Source organism: Canis aureus, chromosome 29 (assembly GCF_053574225.1).
Source record: "Canis aureus isolate CA01 chromosome 29, VMU_Caureus_v.1.0, whole genome shotgun sequence".
In the NCBI taxonomy this organism is placed as follows: domain Eukaryota; kingdom Metazoa; phylum Chordata; class Mammalia; order Carnivora; family Canidae; genus Canis; species Canis aureus.
The window spans coordinates 37400291-37417895 of NC_135639.1; the positions used below are offsets into that span (position 1 = coordinate 37400291).

The 17605-nt window shown below is 49.5% G+C and overlaps 2 protein-coding genes and 1 long non-coding RNA gene across 16 annotated transcripts in view; 2 read left to right on the plus strand and 1 right to left on the minus strand.

Moving 5' to 3' along the window:
- Nucleotides 1–14849, plus strand: part of RET (ret proto-oncogene) — a 51246-nt gene extending 36397 nt beyond the window's left edge. For 5 of the 6 annotated variants that reach the window (XM_077878469.1, XM_077878465.1, XM_077878466.1 and 2 more), the window contains exons 12-20: nucleotides 1962–2109; nucleotides 3593–3700; nucleotides 4691–4905; nucleotides 4991–5113; nucleotides 7094–7164; nucleotides 8440–8577; nucleotides 9686–9785; nucleotides 11289–11436; nucleotides 12776–14849. In XM_077878469.1, coding sequence (XP_077734595.1) covers nucleotides 1962–2109; nucleotides 3593–3700; nucleotides 4691–4905; nucleotides 4991–5113; nucleotides 7094–7164; nucleotides 8440–8577; nucleotides 9686–9785; nucleotides 11289–11436; nucleotides 12776–12933 — 1209 coding nt within the window. In that variant the 3' untranslated portion in view covers nucleotides 12934–14849. Of the gene's footprint in view, nucleotides 1–1961; nucleotides 2110–3592; nucleotides 3701–4690; nucleotides 4906–4990; nucleotides 5114–7093; nucleotides 7165–8439; nucleotides 8578–9685; nucleotides 9786–11288; nucleotides 12180–12775 lie in introns of those variants that run through there. The other variant, XM_077878468.1, reaches the window with a different exon arrangement.
- LOC144301434 (uncharacterized) lies at nucleotides 1734–16263 on the minus strand. Of its 9 annotated transcripts, none has more exons than XR_013368259.1 (6): nucleotides 16115–16263; nucleotides 15475–15568; nucleotides 5758–5953; nucleotides 4891–5030; nucleotides 4105–4292; nucleotides 3557–3993 (listed from the first exon to the last, which is right to left on the minus strand). It is a non-coding gene; the product is annotated as an uncharacterized LOC144301434 (long non-coding RNA). The 9 variants fall into 9 exon arrangements; XR_013368258.1 differs by having other exon boundaries at nucleotides 4891–5094; XR_013368255.1 differs by having other exon boundaries at nucleotides 5361–5953.
- A 41-nt stretch (nucleotides 16264–16304) lies between these two features.
- The window catches only part of CSGALNACT2 (chondroitin sulfate N-acetylgalactosaminyltransferase 2), a 66888-nt gene continuing 65587 nt past the window's right edge, over nucleotides 16305–17605 (plus strand). Inside the window, exons 1-2 of the mRNA XM_077878473.1 lie at nucleotides 16305–16399; nucleotides 16490–16778. The gene's annotated coding sequence lies outside the window, so the exon portion shown is untranslated. The remainder of the gene's footprint in view (nucleotides 16400–16489; nucleotides 16779–17605) is intronic.

The following is a 17605-nucleotide window of genomic DNA, read 5'->3' on the forward strand; positions in this document are numbered from 1 at the left end:
GCAGGGAACATTGCATCTTGACTAGAGCCTCCAAGCAGAAAATTCAGGAACCACTGGCCTTTGGCAGTATCCAACCAGGGCTAGGAGGTGGCTAAGGTTTGTTGGAGGTGCCACCCAAGGGTGCTCACCCCTTAGTGTGGGCCTGGGCCATGGGAGCCATTCCCACTGGTGGCAGACACTGCAGCCTCTCTCCTAGCTTTCCTAGTTCCCGTCACTACACAGATGGGATGTGACCCCTGTCCTGTAAAGCATCTCTGCCACCACAGCCAGCCTCTGGGATGAGCCACTTGACTCCTTTATAAACCCAGGCAGTGTACAGTGAGGTACACAGGAAGGGCAGTGCTGGCAGGTGCTTGTACAAGTGAACATACACCACCCTCCGCCTACGCCAGCTTGGGCCCTCAGCATGGAGAAGCCAGAGCCTAGTCTGCAGCCCAGGGCCTACTGACCAGCTCTAAGGACACATTACTCAACTGCTTGATCTTAGTTGTCTCAATATAAAGCAGAGAGAATTTTTAATGTCCCTAAAGAAAATCAAATCAGTGCTATCCACACATGCTTAGTGCAGTTTCCACATGCAGCGAATGCCTATCTGGTGCAATGGGGAGGAAGGACACGAGGGTAACAATGATGATGTTGTCGACTCCACCCCTGACTGTGGGTTCTTGCAGAACCCGAGACAACACCAGGATGCCCAGGAGCTGGCCAGCAGGAGCCCTAGATACGGTGCTGAAAGGAGGTCACCTCTGCCCACAGGGGCAAACACAGCTATACTTGGGTGTTGGAAAGCATGGCTCTGCTTGGCAGGGCCGGAGGACCCAATGGTGTCATCTGTGGGGGTCAGGCGAGTCTGGCAGGGTTCATCATAGCAGCACCCCCAGGCCACACCCACCTCCAGCTGCAGGGAGAGTTGGGGCAATAGATGCCCACTGCCGGCACATGAAGGGAGGTTTCAGCCTCCCTGGTCAGAGTTCAAAGATTTGGGGCCAGGCTGGGGTCTGGGAAGATGTCCCAGAGTAATCTTTCCTTTTTTTTTTTTTTTTTTGTAAGATTTTATTTATTTATTTGACAGATTGTGCACACACACAAACAAGTAAGCAGAGTGGCAGGGAAAGGGAGAGGCAGGGTCCCTGCTGAGCAGTCTCTGATGCAGGGCTGGATCCCAGGACCCTGGGATCATAACCTGAGCCAAAGGCTCAACTGACTGATGCCCAACTGAATGAGCCACCCAGGCACCCCCCCACAGTAGTCTTGAGTGAGATTTTAGTGGGAAGGCAAGATGGGTAGAGGGGAGCATGGTAGCAGGTGGATGCAGGTTCAAGGAAATGGCCAGTCCCATGAGAGGAATAGCCTCTTCCACATGTCAGGATGGAGGCTTCCAACCCCCCTAGTGATATCTTTTCTGGGGCACCACACAGAAAAGGACACTTCCATCCATAGTTAGGGGTCCTGTTCTGGGAGGCAGCATAGGCTGCTAATGCCAACAGGGTCCTAGGAATCTCTGGAGAGGACAGATTGGGGCCTAGTCTGTAGGACATCAGTGGCTTGTGGACAGTACCGGGAAGGTTGGGCTCATCTCCCAGGAAAGACGCCACACTCCTATGTGAACACCCTCTACATCCTTAGTAAGCCCTAAACTCCTTGTTTGAGAAACAAGGACATGAGCCCGAGATGGCCAAGGGCATGTTCGGTAGACTGGGGACAAGCAAGGATCCAGGCATCCAGAGTCCAGGCCATTCTGTGGCAACGTTTATCTTTCCATAAGGTACAGGTCCTGCCCAACTGTGGGGTCCCACTCTCAGTGCAGGCAGATAACCATTGCCCACTAGTCCAGGTGGCAGTTTGCACACCAGAGCTTGTCCATTGGAGACTCATTTATGAGCCTTGTCTTCTTCTTTTCCTCTTACCCTCACCAACTTTCTCCCTTCTCCTCTTCTTCCCTTTCCTCCAACCCCACATAGGAGGATCCTAAGTGGGAATTCCCTCGGAAGAACTTAGTTCTTGGAAAAACTCTGGGAGAAGGTGAATTTGGAAAAGTGGTTAAGGCAACAGCTTTCCGGCTAAAAGGCAAAGCAGGATACACGACCGTTGCCGTGAAGATGCTGAAAGGTACCTGTCCAGGCAGTATGTACAGGTGGCTCTGGAGCCACCCTGACAACCAGGGTGTGGCAACCAGCCTAGGGCCCTCTAAAGAGCCCACCCCCATTGCTATTCTTGAGTGGCTGCATTCTGGAGATGCCCCCATGCACCATCACAGATAACAAGGGCCAGGGTAGTCCCCTGGAGAAACAAGGCAAGAGAACTTTTCATCACTGGGAAGGTTTTAGAATGGTGCTGTTTCTGCACCAATGTTGGGTAAAGATCTGAATTTTTTAAAAATTAAAAAGCCTTTTGGTTTTGAACTGACAGCTCTTCCATCCCAATCTGCCCCATTCATCCCTTTCAACCAGGTGCCCCTGTGGTCCTGGTGAAGAAGCCACCTGTAAGGCTTGGCCCCTGTCTCTTGGGGCCCTACCTGGCCCAATCCCCAGTGGCCCCCAGTGGATGTGCCCTGCCTCTGAGACCGGCCGTGCCACAAGTCTGGCTCTAAATGGGTACATACTCACCCATATACACACACACTCACTGGTGTTTCTGAGCAGAGACTGGGTGGACGGCCCTCTGGCATGCCAGGAGTCTGGCTCACATGGACCAAGGGCCCAGTGGCCTTGCAGCGGGTACAAGTCGGCAGGTGCACATGAGAATTCTAGTGCAGCACTCAGGGCTACACTGTGCAAGGTGCTTGAATCCTTACCTAGGCCTCAGACTGTGTCTTTCTGTGCTCCCCCCTGAAGCCCCAAACACTAAGGGGCACACTGAGACCAGCCCCAGGCCACCATGTATGGGGCCCAGCACCCTCTCTCCCAGCTGTCCTCTCACTTCCAGACAAGTGTGTGGCCAGAGGTGGCGATGTGGTATAGCTCGGCAGTGAGCTGTGAGGCAGCTGCCCCAGGAGGCCTGCTTAGCCAAGGCTTCTGACCCCACATCCCTCCCCTTAGGCTTCAGCTCCTTGTGGGAGCCCAAGCACAACTCTGCTTACCCTCAGGATGCACGTGTGCACATGGCAGAGGCCACCTCTGTGAAGTCCCATAATCTCCAACTGTATCCAAGGCCTCACCTCCTGTTGAGTGCTTGGTCAACAGCTGTTATAGGACATGAAACAGTCCTCTTACCTTCCCAGAAGGATTTATGAGGACAATGTCTGTGTACCACTGTCCTTGAAAGATGACAATTGCAAGGAAATATTACCACTTATACACACAGCCGGTCCTGGGAAGGTTTCCATAGAAAGACCTGGCTGATGTGGAAGTTTGCTCCTCAGAGTTATTATTCGCTGGAGGCATTTGAGGCTACTGTTGACCATCCTAAGGCCAAGAGCCCCAGGCAGCAGGGTCCTTGGGGGCCTGGTCTAAAACCAAGTAGGCTGTCTGGGAAGGAGATAACCAGGGTCTGTGCAGACCTATGATGTGGATCAGGTGACCCAGGGATGGTCACAAGAAGGGGCTTCCAGAAGGGATTTGTTGGCAACTCGCTGTGTTTATGTGCATTTCAGAGAATGCTTCCCCAAGCGAGCTGCGGGATCTGCTATCAGAATTCAATCTCCTGAAGCAGGTCAACCACCCGCATGTCATCAAGCTGTACGGAGCCTGCAGCCAGGATGGTAAGGCCGGCCAAGGGACAGGCAGCTGCCCAGGGGAGGCTAAGGGTTCTGGGCTGCTTCATTCTTCCTCCTTCTCCTCCCTTGTCCTCGGTTGCTCCGGCCCCCACCAAAGTTGTGTGCATCCTCCTGTATGTTGGTGAGAGGACCAGGAGGGGCTGCTGCAGGACTGCTCGCATGAGGCCTCTACTCCGAGGCCTAGGTGTTCCCTAAGCTGCTGCAGCTGCTCAGAGGTCTCTGGTGACATCCTGCTTTGTCAACACCATGTTCCAGGTGGAGCCCCAGAGCAGAGAGCTCTAGAAACAGATGGTGTATCCTGGGTACCTACTGGGGACTAGGCATACCATGACCCCCAAGTAACCCCAGCCCCAGCCCCGCATGATGGAGGCATCATCACCATTTCTCACCTAAGGACACAGGAGATTGGCCTGGTCTGTGCCACTTAAGGGCTTCTCCGTGTGTGTGTGCTCCTGTGCACAGATGTGTGTGTTGCAGGTACGAGAGGGCATTGTGCACCAGGGAGAGGGCAGAAAAGATGCTGGTTGGCACCAGCAGGACTTGAGGCTGGGCCTGGGACAAGATGGCAGCCAAAGCCCTGTTGAGAACAGGGAACACGTGCCATGTGAGGCTTCAGATCCTCTGTCAGCCATCCCTAGCCTGTGCTGCAGCGAGGCAAAGGGCGTAGAAAGACATGACATCCTAGCAGCAGGAGTGTGCCTTTCAGGGGAATGCTGAGCACAGTGGCACTCCAGAAGGTTGCACTCAGCAGCCCAGGGAGCCCACTGTGGCATGGGCAGCGTGAGGAGAGCAAGCCACACAAGTGAGCAGACACTGACACATGGACTCATGCTGCATTGGCACCCAGGCCACTGGCATGGCTGTGTCCTTCTGCCCACTTATTGGTAGGATGCAGAGCCTGCCTGGGGACCCTGCAGCCTCCTCCCATGCTCCTAGAGCTGGCCGGACTTCTCACAGCCCCCTTTCTCTGCCCAGGGCCACTCTTCCTCATTGTGGAGTATGCCAAGTATGGCTCACTGCGGGGCTTCCTCCGAGAAAGCCGCAAGGCGGGTCCAGGCTACGTGGGCAGTGGAGGCAGCCGAAGCTCCAGCTACCTGGACAACCCCGAGGAGCGGGCGCTGACCATGGGCGACCTCATCTCCTTCGCCTGGCAGATCTCTCGGGGGATGCGGTACCTGGCAGAGATGAAGGTGTGTGCCATGCCAGCCCCGGCTCCCCACTGCCAGCGATGGGGACCTGGGCCTGAGGGGTCCCTGTCTGTTGTCTTCCCTGCAGCTTGTCCATCGGGACTTGGCCGCCAGAAACGTCCTGGTGGCTGAGGGGCGGAAGATGAAGATTTCAGATTTTGGCCTCTCCCGAGATGTTTATGAGGAGGATTCCTACGTGAAGAGGAGCAAGGTACCAGGTCCTTGTGGGGGCAAGGGAGGGCCCAGGGCTCCCCTAGCAGGGTGGAGGGCAGGGGGCAGGGTTCCTGCAGTGGGTAGGGGCAGAGCCCCTAGAACACCGGGGAGGAGAGAGCAGAGTTTTAGATTATGAACTTCTATCCTCATCTTCAAACCCTTCCCTGATTCCTGGTTTCCCAGAGAGCCAGTTCAGGACCTCCCCTCTCCCCCGGGTCTGTTTCTTCTCTTCCTAAGAGCCATACCCACGCTTTCAGAGGGCCTGCTAGGGAGCTGGGCCCCCGGGCTTCTCTTGCTTTTAACCACCAACACTGGAAAGTCACCTAGCGGTGACTTGTTCCTGCGGAACATTTCCTGCGGAAATGACAGTTCCTCCACAGTTGTTCCTCTCGCTTCCACAAGATGAAAGGTCCCTTGTTTCCTCTCTGTAACTTCAGCTCTTCACTCAAAGGAGACTGAAGTCAACATACCTGAGTGTGGCAGTCATTCTGGGCAGGGAGGAATGAACTGCTTTACAGGTAGTGGTTCCCCTGGGATGGGGGCCTGGGAACCTCTGGCTGGGTGAGTTTGGAAGGTTCACGGGGAGGCCCTGAGATGGAGTCCAGAGACACAGCGTAGGTTCTCAGACAGCTTTTTCCGAACCTCTGAAATAGGTGGTTGGGGACTCTTCTGAGGAAGTCTGCTTCGCTGTGTTGTCCAGCTCCCTGTGGCATTCCTCCTAACGCTCGTGATTCCACTGCCCTCTCAGACCTTCCCCTGCAGCCTTCTTGTGACAGATGAGACAGGGCCACTCACAGGGCTGTTCGAGAGTCACAGCTGCCTGGCCTTCAGAACGAAACTGCACAAAAATAAAAAAAGAGAAAAAAATTAAAAAGTGGCTGCATACATTTCAGATCTGCTCTAATGGGTCAGGAGAAGCCCTGTGTTGCCACAGGCTGTGAGGATGAGGTTTCGTTTCTTCTGGGGCTTCCGTTATGACAGCATATCTCAGAACTACTAAAGGGGAAGTGGAGAAGCCTCCTTTCTGCCCCGTGCAGAGCTGTGGACAGAGGCTTTCTATTGATGCACTGGTCCTCCAAGAATGGCCTGTGTCATGGAGCAGAGAAGTACCGGCATCCAAGCACAAGGGCCCCTAGAGAGTGTAGGCAGCAGGCAGTGTTGTTATGAACACATGCTCCCAGAAAATCACCCTTCATTAAGGATGTAAATCCTAAAAAAATGCTTTAAGGAAAAAGAAATTATAGGAAAAGTTGCATTAAAATCCAACACATGCATTTTTGGCTGACTTGTGTCCTAAGACTTAACCTACTGAAAAGCTATTTGTCAAGTTGCATGGGAAGCCTTGTTAGGTCTGACCCCAGCACCTCTCCAGTGGGGACACTGTCTCAGATGATGCTCACAGGGCTTTGGGATAAAATGATGGGGAAAGAAGCAGCCCCAAAGCATGGAAACAGATTTCTTCCCTCGGGGTGTCTCAGAAAAGCCTTTAGCGTGTTGGTTTTCATCAAAAGTCCCCAAGATGGAAGTGCTGGAAGTTGGTATCCCAAACTCATTCACCCTCAGAAATCGGGAGATCTTGCTGGATGGTGTTGTTTGCCCACACATTGGGCTTCACCACCCTGGGCACCCAGAACCCTCTGGACCTGGCTGTAGGGAAGGGACCTGGCTGGTGTGAGCCAGTCATGATTCCTTGGGTTTCTTCTCAGCAGGGATGTGGTGCATGACAAGCACGCCCTGTGTACCTGTGGGCAGGCCAGCTGACTCCCTCCAGTGTCTCAGCCATGCCAGATTAGAGTTCCAGACCCTCTGGAACTTGCTGTCAATTCTGTATCTGGGAGCACTCTGCATGTCGTTACATAGCATCCTTCCAGAGCCGGGAGTGCCTGGGACATGACCTCACCCTCCTCCACACCCCTAACCCCTGGTTCCCAGGGTGTTGTCAGAGCGATGTTAATGCCTTTCCTCATTCCCTTTATAGGGTCGGATTCCAGTCAAGTGGATGGCAATTGAGTCTCTTTTCGATCATATCTATACCACCCAAAGTGATGTGTAAGTGTGGGTGTTGCCTTTCTGGGGTCAAGGTTACATGTATAATATGCCACAATGCCTATCTGGGCAGCGTGGCTGGGACACCAGTGCCTGTTGGCTCATACCAACCATCTGCAATGACTGCTGCCCCTCCCTGCAAGCTGAGGGAGCTTCGTATATTCATTCAGCAAATGGCAGGGACCTGTGCAGTGGTTCTGAGAGTTGCAGTGGAGTGCATGAGAGCCATGAGCAGGTAACTGCAAGTTACGCTCACTGCTCCCCTTTGCAGCCCCTCCCTCTCCTCTTTGGGCATCTTCATGCCACCCAGGCCCAGCCAAGCAGTTCCCCGGCTGTGGACCTGAGTGTGGGCTGGGCTCAGGCAAGTTCCCCTGGGAGCAGAATGGTCCCCACCCACAAGGAGCGTGGCCTTGAGTGAGTCCCAAACTGCTCAAAAAATGAGAACTAAAAGTTGGCCTTCCAGGTCCAATCATAAGACCAGATAACTTTCAAAAACACAACAGACTTGTTACTCAGTATGCTGCCATCAACAGATGTGCATGTCTTGAATAATGTGGGCTGAGGAAAGGCAGCTCCTGAACAGTTCAAAACAGCTATGTTGAGAGTATGTAAAATGTTGGAAAATGCAGAGAACAGGGTAATGAAGACACTGGAAGTCACTTGGATCCCACTGCCTCTAAGTAGCTCCTGTAGCTCCTGGCCTACATGGGCTTTCTAGTGTTCTCCTTATGTGCAGGTGTATGCTGTCTGTTGCTGTAAGTGGGCTCATGTGACAATGCTATTTTGTAATGTGGTTCGCACTTCACAGTTAAATATTTTTCTATGTCAGGGCCTTTTTTCTTCTAAGATTTCATGAAAATTTCCAAGCCCACAGGAAAGGTGAAGGAATTGGTGCAAGCAGCCCTGGGTCTCATGGCCTAGATCCCCATGACCTAGGTCCCCGCCTTGCACCTTGCTGCACTTGCTCAGCTGCTTTGTGATGTCTCTGATGCTTCGGTGCATCTCCACAGGGCCAGCCAAGTACCCCTCGTGGGTGTGGGGTCTGAGCTTGGGCAGTGGCCCTCTTGGGCTGCAGCACTGCAGGGGTGAGAGCTGGGCAGGCAGATAGCTTACCCCCACCTCCATTCTACATCCATCCATGAAGTCAGGCCCCAGATGGCTCTTTGCACTGAGGGCTGGTGGGGTGAACAGCTGCTGGGAGGATGGACATATCGTCTGCTGAGGGGAGGACACCGCTGGCCCAGGACAGCCACTCACTGGTTGTCTCACTCCCCTTAGGTGGTCCTTCGGTGTCCTGCTGTGGGAGATTGTGACTCTGGGGGGCAACCCCTACCCTGGGATTCCTCCAGAGCGGCTCTTCAACCTTCTGAAGACAGGCTACCGGATGGAGAGGCCTGACAACTGCAGCGAGGAGATGTGAGCAGGCTTTGCTTTAGCCCAGCCTCCCTCAGACACAGACAATATACTCATTCCCTCCCTGCTCCTGAGCAGCCCTGGACGCAAGCCCAGGGTGAAGCAGGTGGTAGATAGTAACAGGGCAGAGCATGCCAGAAGTCAGAGAGCCACCACTAGGCACCACAACAGATGCTGGGGACCCTGATTCCATTGGGGACTGAGTGTGCTTCCTGAGGGTGTGGGGGAGACTTGGATGAGCGGCAATTGGGAAGGATGAAAGGGTGCCTCAGACCCAGGGAGCAGATGAAACCCAAGGCCTGTCCCTGCAGGATACTTGGGGAGGAGCAGGTAATTCAGAATGAGCCGACAGGTGCATGTTGGGGAGTCCCCACATGGAAGCACAGAGGTCAGGAGGTAGCAGACATAAGGACCCTGCACCACAGCCCAGGAGCCCCAGAGTCTTCACATATGGTGGTTCCAGCAGACAATTCTCAGAGGACAGGCTGAGAACACATGAGAAAGGGACCATCATAGGCAGAAACACACTGGTCCATTCATTCCACAAAATCTGTTGTGTGCTGACTACCCTGGCTCAGGGCTAAATGAGGGAGTGCAGGTGCCATCTCTCTGGGTGGCCTGGGCTGGCAGGCAGCTGGCCCAGCGCACACCCACATAGCAGCCCTGGGGCCCCTGCAGCCATGCCATAGACCCAGAGAAATGAGGAAGTGAGGCAGGTACAAGACAGGTGATTGGCAGATATTTTGCTTGTTTTTTCTACAATCACTTAATATTTCATAAGTGTTTGAAGGACTGGCATTGCTCCCTCAGCCACCATAGTAGGCTTGGCATCCTGTTAGCTATTTTCTAATACGTCTGAAAAGGAATTGAAAACAAATCTCTCTCAAGGGAAAGGAGACTCAGAAGATGCTGGACCACAACACCAGGCACCCTGAGTGGGCCTAGTGACCCCGTAGATGCTGGCCCAACTCAGAGAAGGATGTCAGTGATGCAGAAATGGCTTTGAGTTTGAGAACAGAGCCTTCTGGGCTGAAGGCACTGTGCTGAGTGTGGTGGCTGTGATCGGGCAATCCTTGCAAGGTCATAACTGCCCATCTGTGCTTCCCGCCAGGTATGGTCTAATGCTGCAGTGTTGGAAGCAGGAACCAGACAAGAGGCCAGTGTTTGCTGACATCAGCAAAGACCTAGAGAAGATGATGGTTAAGAACAGAGTGAGTACCTGGAGCCAGTTCCTTGTGTTGGCCACCTGCACGCTGAACACAGCAGTGGGGGACTCCAGCCTCACCTCAGTTCTATGGAGGTCCCAGTGCAGGGGCAGAGCAAGGCCATGCAAAGGGAGACTGTCATGCTGCCTCCTGAGGGCAGCCTGCAACCAAACCCTTACTCCTTGAGCCAGGCCCCCTCTCAAATCATAAAGAAACCAAGGTTCTTCCCTTTATACTTAGAACTCTCCGCAGACAGATGTGGGAGGCAAATATTCCAAAGTCAAAATAATTTTTAGTAACGGAACATGAAAGAGTGGAAGTTGAAGTAGGGGTTGGAAGTGGCTAGGGAGTAGTTGGGACCATGGCAAAAACAGAGGAGCACGTCTGAAGGACCCCTCAGCATAGCCACATGTAATCTGTAGGAATATGAGAGCCAGAGTGTCAGGTCTTCTAAATTTTAAAGGATATTTGTGTTAAGATTCCCAGTCTCTAATGTTAATAACTAGTTTAAATTTCCAAAAGCTCAGTCTGCTCCAAGTAAAGTATATCTGGGAATCCAGATTTAGCCTGTGTGCTCCAGGTTACAACTCTGTAGGTAAATAAGAAAGCCAACAACTTTCAACTTATACTTATTGAGCAACTGCTATGTAACATATTCTGTCTCAGATGCTGGGGATACAACCAAACAAGACAGGCACAAGTCTTGCTTTCAGGGTTTCATCTTTGCATTGACACATTTACTAAAAGTTGGCATTGCTTCATACACAATAACAAAGACGCATAGTGTAAGGTGCTTGTAATAAAACCTAACACCAGTGTACCACTGTTTGGGCCGAGCCTCCAAATCCTGTGAATATAGGGTTGCCTTAAATAAAAGTAATAGGTGATGCCAAGAGAGCCAGCCTTCCTAGAACAGAGCTGAGAAAACAGCCAGGAAAATGCTAGAATCGTTCTTTACACATTTAACCAGGGCAGCAGCAGTGACAGGCCCTGGGAAATCCTGCATTGAAGCTGAAGTGTATAGCAGTATCCTATGCAAAACCTGCATCAATGACTTTAGATTTCTGAGCCCTGATGTTCTAGAAGATAGGGGTCCTCAGAGGAAAGCTGAAAAGTGTCCAGCAAGTTGGAGACGCTTTTTGACACTCCCACATGAGTAATGCTAGAGTGAACTGTCCCAGAGCCTTGGGTTTGGTAAACAGGCTAGGTCCCTGGTGCTGGGTGTGGTATACCACCATGCTGCAGAGACAGGACTTGAACAATGAAGGAGCACATTTCTCCCCGCAAAAAGGTGAATTTCTAGGGGAAGCGACAAGGGCTGTGGAACAGCACCAGTGAAGCAGAGGCTGGGAGAGGGGCTGTCTGGTGAAGGTTTCAAGTCTCCGGGAGAGGCCAGTAGGCCAGCATGGGGTAGGACTCAGCCAGGGCTTCTGCCTTTGGGTGGGGAGGGGCAAGGGGCGAGTCCAGTTGTGGCCTACACCAGGGTGAACAGCCATCTGTCTCTTCCAGGACTACTTGGACCTGGCGGCGTCCACCCCATCTGACTCCCTGCTTTATGACGATGGCCTCTCGGAGGAGGAGACACCTCTGGTGGACTGTAATAATGCTCCCCTCCCTCGAACCCTTCCCTCCACGTGGATTGAAAACAAACTCTATGGTAGAATTTCACATGCATTTACTAGATTCTAGCAACGTTGTGCCTCTCTGCACTATCCTTACTCTCTGTAATGCTTTTTAATAGTGTTTCTGGTCTGAATGAAACCAAAGCTCTCTCTGAACCTCTTTATTTGTAAATGTCTGACTTTCCATCCGTTTACGTTCAGGCATTTTTGAAACTGTTTTTTTAAAAGGATGTGAAAATAAGTATAATTACCACACTGCCCAGCAACTTACTATTATAGAGAAGAAAGAGAGCTGGGTGGAACTCTCAGGGGATATTGAGAAAATGATAAATCATTTCTGGGGTGGGTATGTATCAAGTCATAATACTTCTAATTTAACTACTGGATAAATTTACCCAATCTGAAGAGGCATTTAATTTAGACAGGAGGAGCCAGGACCACTCTGCCTGCACTGAAGGCACAGCCTGTGGTCACTCCCAGACCCCAGCTGGGTGGTCAGGTGGCTCCCAGAGGCCACTTGGTACTAGGGAGCGTGGGCTGGCCTGGCCTGGTCCCGCCCACATGCCCCCCATTAGGGAAGACACATACAGGCTGCTGTTTTCACATCCTTTGCATTACACACTGTCATGACAGTTGTCGTTTATGAAGTCAGTGCTAAAAGCTGGAGCAAATGCTTTTGAAAGAACATAGTCTGTGGTGCTGTGGTCTTGCAATGGACAGTAAATACGGTTCTTGCCAAAACTCCTTCTTTTGTCTTTGATTAAACACTTAAAAAATTTTCTGTTTCCTAACTTGATCATTGATTGTTTTAAAATCTTGGAGTTTCAAGCATTTTTCAGCTGAGATTGTTCCTTTTGCATGCCTCCTGAATCACTGATTTCCTTGCTGGCTTTGGGTCTAGCGCTACATGCCATTTGTCCTGTCGACGCTATGGGGCTCGCCCGCGTGTACCCTTGATTTGGAAGATTCTCTCCTCCATGGTGGGCTTGGATGGAAGACAAGTAGGCTTCTTATGTTAGAGAACTTTTTTTTAAAAGCTTCCCACTTCAGTATGCCCTTTAATTCAGCAATGCTTTATGCTATCTTAGAAAAAGACTTAAACGGGTCAACAAATACTTAGATTTGGAAGTTTGAATCTCATAAAAGTCAAAATTGGTAGTTCTTGTTAAGTTCTGGTTACCAAGAGAGCACATGATCTTTCCCCCAAAATATAACAGTGTTTTGGAAACCTGAAGCAGGAAACCATTCATGTAATTGGCACAGAAACCAGAAAGTTTGGTTTGAACCTCAAAGGGAGTTTTGCCAAGGCCTTACTGTCTGCACATGAAGTTTTGGTTCTTCAGTGCAGAACAAATTATCTGTTTTCATTTTTAGGCATGTCAGACCCGAACTGGCCTGAAGAGAGTCCTGTACCACTCACGAGAGCTGATGGCACTAACTCTGTGTGTCCAAGATATGCCAATGATAGTGTATATGCTAACTGGATGGTTTCACCCTCAGCGGCACAATTAATGGACGCATTTGATAGTTAACATTTCTTTGTGAAAGGTAATGGACTCACAAGGGGAAGAAACATGCCGAGAATGGAAAGTCTGCCGGCCCCTCCTTTGTGCACCTCACACTGGCTGGTGATTTTCCCTCCTGGCACACGTAGCCACTGGACCAGAGTTGTGAGTCCAGCCTTTAGTTATTCCTTCCTCTTCGGCCCTCAGTAGTACCCTGTGTTGGTCCGTGCTCATCGGTGACCACCACACATTCTGTCCTCACACATGTGGGTCCTTCAATCACTACCTGAGCTGTTTTATTTTTCTGGTTGCCACCAAACAAGGCAACAAGATTTAAACACGAAGCACACACACCAAAAGGCAACAGGAAAAATAAAATCTGGCCCAAACAACATGTTCTTGTTCAGAACAAGAGCCCAGCAAGGCCTTGTAGGGGTGTCAAAACCCACTACAGCCAGGGCTGGAGGGGATGAGGAGACCTCGGGATGGGCCTCAACTCAGCATTCGAGTTCTTGAGAACATTTTTGGTTTTATTTTTTTAATCATGGCGCCTTTTCTTAGGAAGACGTTTGATTTTTATCATGATTTAAATGATTTTTAAATTTAGCACAATGGAGAGATTTGATGCCATATTTACTATGTAGGTGGGTGGTGTGAGGGGAATGGGCTCACAGACGCTTCTGTCCCCATCACTGAGTGATCACTGCGCCCTGACAAGAACGGTATGAAGAAAAGGGGCATTTGAGTGGAGTGGCCTCCAGTCCAAGGATTGCTGACAGCTGAGACTTGGCTGCTGTGAATCCCACTGCTGCCAGCCTTCATGCACCACATGTCCAGCGCCAGAAAGCAGTGGCTCGTCTCATACATTAGGAGTAGTGGGTGGGGTTAGTGCTCAGCTTAAAAAGGACAGTTCAGCTAGTTATGTTAGAAGTAACATTGACAATGACCAAGGACTGCTACCCTCTGATTACAGTTCTGATGTGGAAAAGACAATGTTTTGGCTCTCATAGAGCTTGTGTGAAAAGGTACGTGTATCCACTCTTTCTGTCTTTGTAAGTTAATGCTGCTATAGTGAGACATTCCTGTTTATTAGATTCTGACCATGACTCATAAGCTTCTTGACATTCTTCACTGCTTGTTTGTGGTCACAGACACTCAGTACTCCTCCCATCTGTGGGGGTGGCTTTCGGGAAGTCCCCAGCTGCTCTTCTGACTGTAACTTCTAGGGAGAGGGTCAGTTCCCAACACGCTGCCTGGCCTTCAGACTTAAAGCACTGTAAAGGACTGACAGTGTCTCATCCAAACGCTGTATCTCATAGGCGTTTCACAAAAGCAGTAAAATTAGGGCATTTTTGTAGCTTGGATGAGTATGTAGCAGAGCCTCATAGTATGTGTGTGTATGCGTGTGCACACAAACCCGCAGAGAGAGAGCTGGAAAAACACGCTGTAACGTGGCTTTAGTTTAGGCCACTTTTCAGACACACTGTGATAAGTTCTTTTACAAATAATCTAGTTGTGGTAAACTTTTGGTTTTCAGATGTGGTTAATGACAGTCTTATTAAATGCAGAAAAAAGGATAAACTCTTCAAATTGTTAAAAGATACCTACTCAACAGGTGCGAGTTGCCACAGTGGGTTTGTTCCTGGCAGGGTGAAAGCTCCAGGTCTTAACCCTTGACCAGTTATCTAATGTCTATTCCTGAGTTTTAAAAGCACTCATACTTACTGGTCCTAGCAGACTATTTTCATATGCATATACACTGAAGTTACCAAGTATTAAGTATTACTGAGCATTAAGTAGCAATCTGTCAGTTATTAAAATTTGTAAAATCTATTTATGAAAGGTTACTAAACCATACCATTGTTAATTTGCTTTTGTAACAAGGTGACTAAGGAAATAATTTCAATTATGTGAATAAAATCATCTATCGTAAAATGTGTAAACTTCTTTTCTCTTTTTAACTTCCCAGTTGGAAACATCAGGTTTCTGATTTTGAAGTTTCAATGTGTAAGGATTGAAATACCACAAGGAGATCTGTCATGGTAACCCCTGGGGAAGTGACAGTGCTCAAAGAACTAGGAGGTGCTTGGTCATTGACTTATCTTGAACAATATGTAGGTGACTAGGCACATTATGGGAACTGTTAAAGTGCCGCTAGTTCCACCATTCTTTCCTTTGTGTTTCTTTCCCTGAAAGAGAGCAACAGCCACATCGAGTTCAGGTGTTTGCGGTTCTCTAGCAAATGGGGCTGATTTCTTAAAGCTGCCATTAGACAGATGTGCAAGAAGGGATGCAAAATGCATAGCCATAACTGAAAGTCTGGTACAGTCAGTGATAAACTTTTGCCCTGAACTACCATAAGCTTAAAAGACCAAGTCTTTCTGCTGGGTTATGCATGCATTCTCTGAACTCCTCCTCAAATGCCTGGCAGGGAGCAGATAGGTCAGTTGGCAAACACAAGTTGTTACCAATATAAATCTGATTTCTGAGTGTGTCGTGAAATGCCAAAAGCCTATGTCATTACACACGTGCACACACACACACACACACACACACACACACACATACCTGGACAGACTGCCCCTGGCCCTCGGAGCTCTGGCTTCTGGCCTCAGCACCCATGTCCACTCTTGACGTCCCCCTTCAATCTGAATCACAGGGGCTGGAAGTAAACGTAATTTCTAGGGTGAGCGATATGTTACAGTCTTTTCCTCTGACCGTTTAGAAACCCATGCTGAGAAAAGCTAATACTAAAATACTAAAAGCCCCCTTTTTCAAGAGCATTGAACTTCCATTAGTAGTGTTTGTATGTTTGGTTTATTTGTCTTAAAAAGCACATTTCTCCACCAATTTCCACAAATGATGCTTTTCTACCATAAGGGCAGCTTATTTTAAGAGTGGAAATTTAGTTGAATATAATGCCTGAGAATGGGGCTTGGACAAATACTTTATATGTAATAGAAAATTCAAAGGGAAAGCATAATCTTCCCCAGTATAAATAAAGCATCATTTCCCCCAGTGAATGGTTTCCTCTCCTCCCTTGGGCATATTCATGTATAAGATATTTAGCAGGTGGCATTTAGGGTGGTTCTAGATGATGCCTGAGAAATCCCTAACTCTGTGGCTCTGGAAAGACATGGTGGTCTGAAGGGCATGCGTAGTGGTGGAGGAGCTTCCTCATCCCTTCAGCATGAAGATATTCACAGACCTTATCCTCTGCTCTTGTCCTTGTGCAGAAAACACCCCTCCACTGAGTCTGCCTGTTCTGTTCTCTCATCTCTTCTCCACAGGCAGCAACCTTGATGGCCTTGTTAGAACTCTAGGGATTCACAGGAACTGTTCTTAGCTGACATCACAAAAAATCAGAACCTCTATGTAGAGAATTTTTCAATTTGGAGCACCTATCCATTCTGCAGCCAAGGCTGGATGGGGCGGGGGGGGGGGGGGCAGTGTAACAGCAGCAAGAGTGAGCATCACACCCAGAGTCAAAGAGGTATGCACTATCAATGCCCAAAAGAAATCATGGTTAATCTTTGCAACTCAGGTTTTGATGGCTATGTCAAGTAATGAGATAATTTTGCAGATGTTTTGTGGGATGTGCTAAATCACAGGACCTGGCCAACCGACATCTCTCAATGTGAGCCTGGCCCAGAGTTGTGACAGGGAAGCCATCTACAGGAACTTGGTGACTGCAGAAACATCAGTGTCACAAGGAACTGGGCCAGGCAGCATGGAAGGAGTCACAACCCAAGACCACTCCAACCCAACCACCATGACTTCAGGAGTTCTGTTCCACACCGGGAGGCACCATAACCCTGCATCCATTCAGAGGACACAGCAATTCAAGTTCAAAGTTAGCATGAGAAAGCAAGGTAAGTACATTCCAAAACTAAAAAACAAAACAAAACACAAAAGTAACTTTTTGAGAAGGAAATCATTTTGATATTTCATAAACATAATATTTACCATGAAAATGATCAATTTCATGAATAAAAATGTGAAGTTCATTTTAAGTGTCCCCGTTTCTTTTAATCTTGGTCAGTTTTGTAAACAGTACCAGAATAAACCATATGTTTTTTGGCTGCTCTTGTCTCTCACCTCCATGCCAGTCCTTTTCTGCACATGTCATTTCCCCTGTGGAGTAAAGTCATTCCTATGGTTTGGGAAGGGTCTAGACTGGAAGAAGGAAGAACGCAAGGCTGCCTCTTACTCCCTGAGGCAAGGGACTTTGCCCAGAGGACTGTAGGGAGCCCACATGGTGCCTGTGTCACAGCCCCTGTCCTCAGATGCTTCTTTCACCAAGGGCCTATGACATGCTTCACATGTTGTGCCTCCTGGGAGCTTTATTTTTTATTTATTTATTTATTTATTTATTTATTTATTTATTTATTTATTTATTTATTTTAAAGATTTATTTATTTATTTTAGACACACACAGAGAGAGAGAGGCAGAGGGAGAAGCAGGCTTCATGCCAGGAGCCTGACGTGGGACTCAATCCCGGGACTCCAGGATCACGCCCTGGGCCAAAGGCAGGCGCCAAACCGCTGAGCCACCCAGGGATCCCCATCCTGGGAGCTTTAAAGAGGAAATTTCCCTGGAGGGTCTGTGGCCACAGGGCCTGGCAGGTCAGGTGCATGCCAAGGGTTTGGGGGACTTCCTAATGTGTGGAAAGAAAAGATTATCAGATTTTTAAGAAAA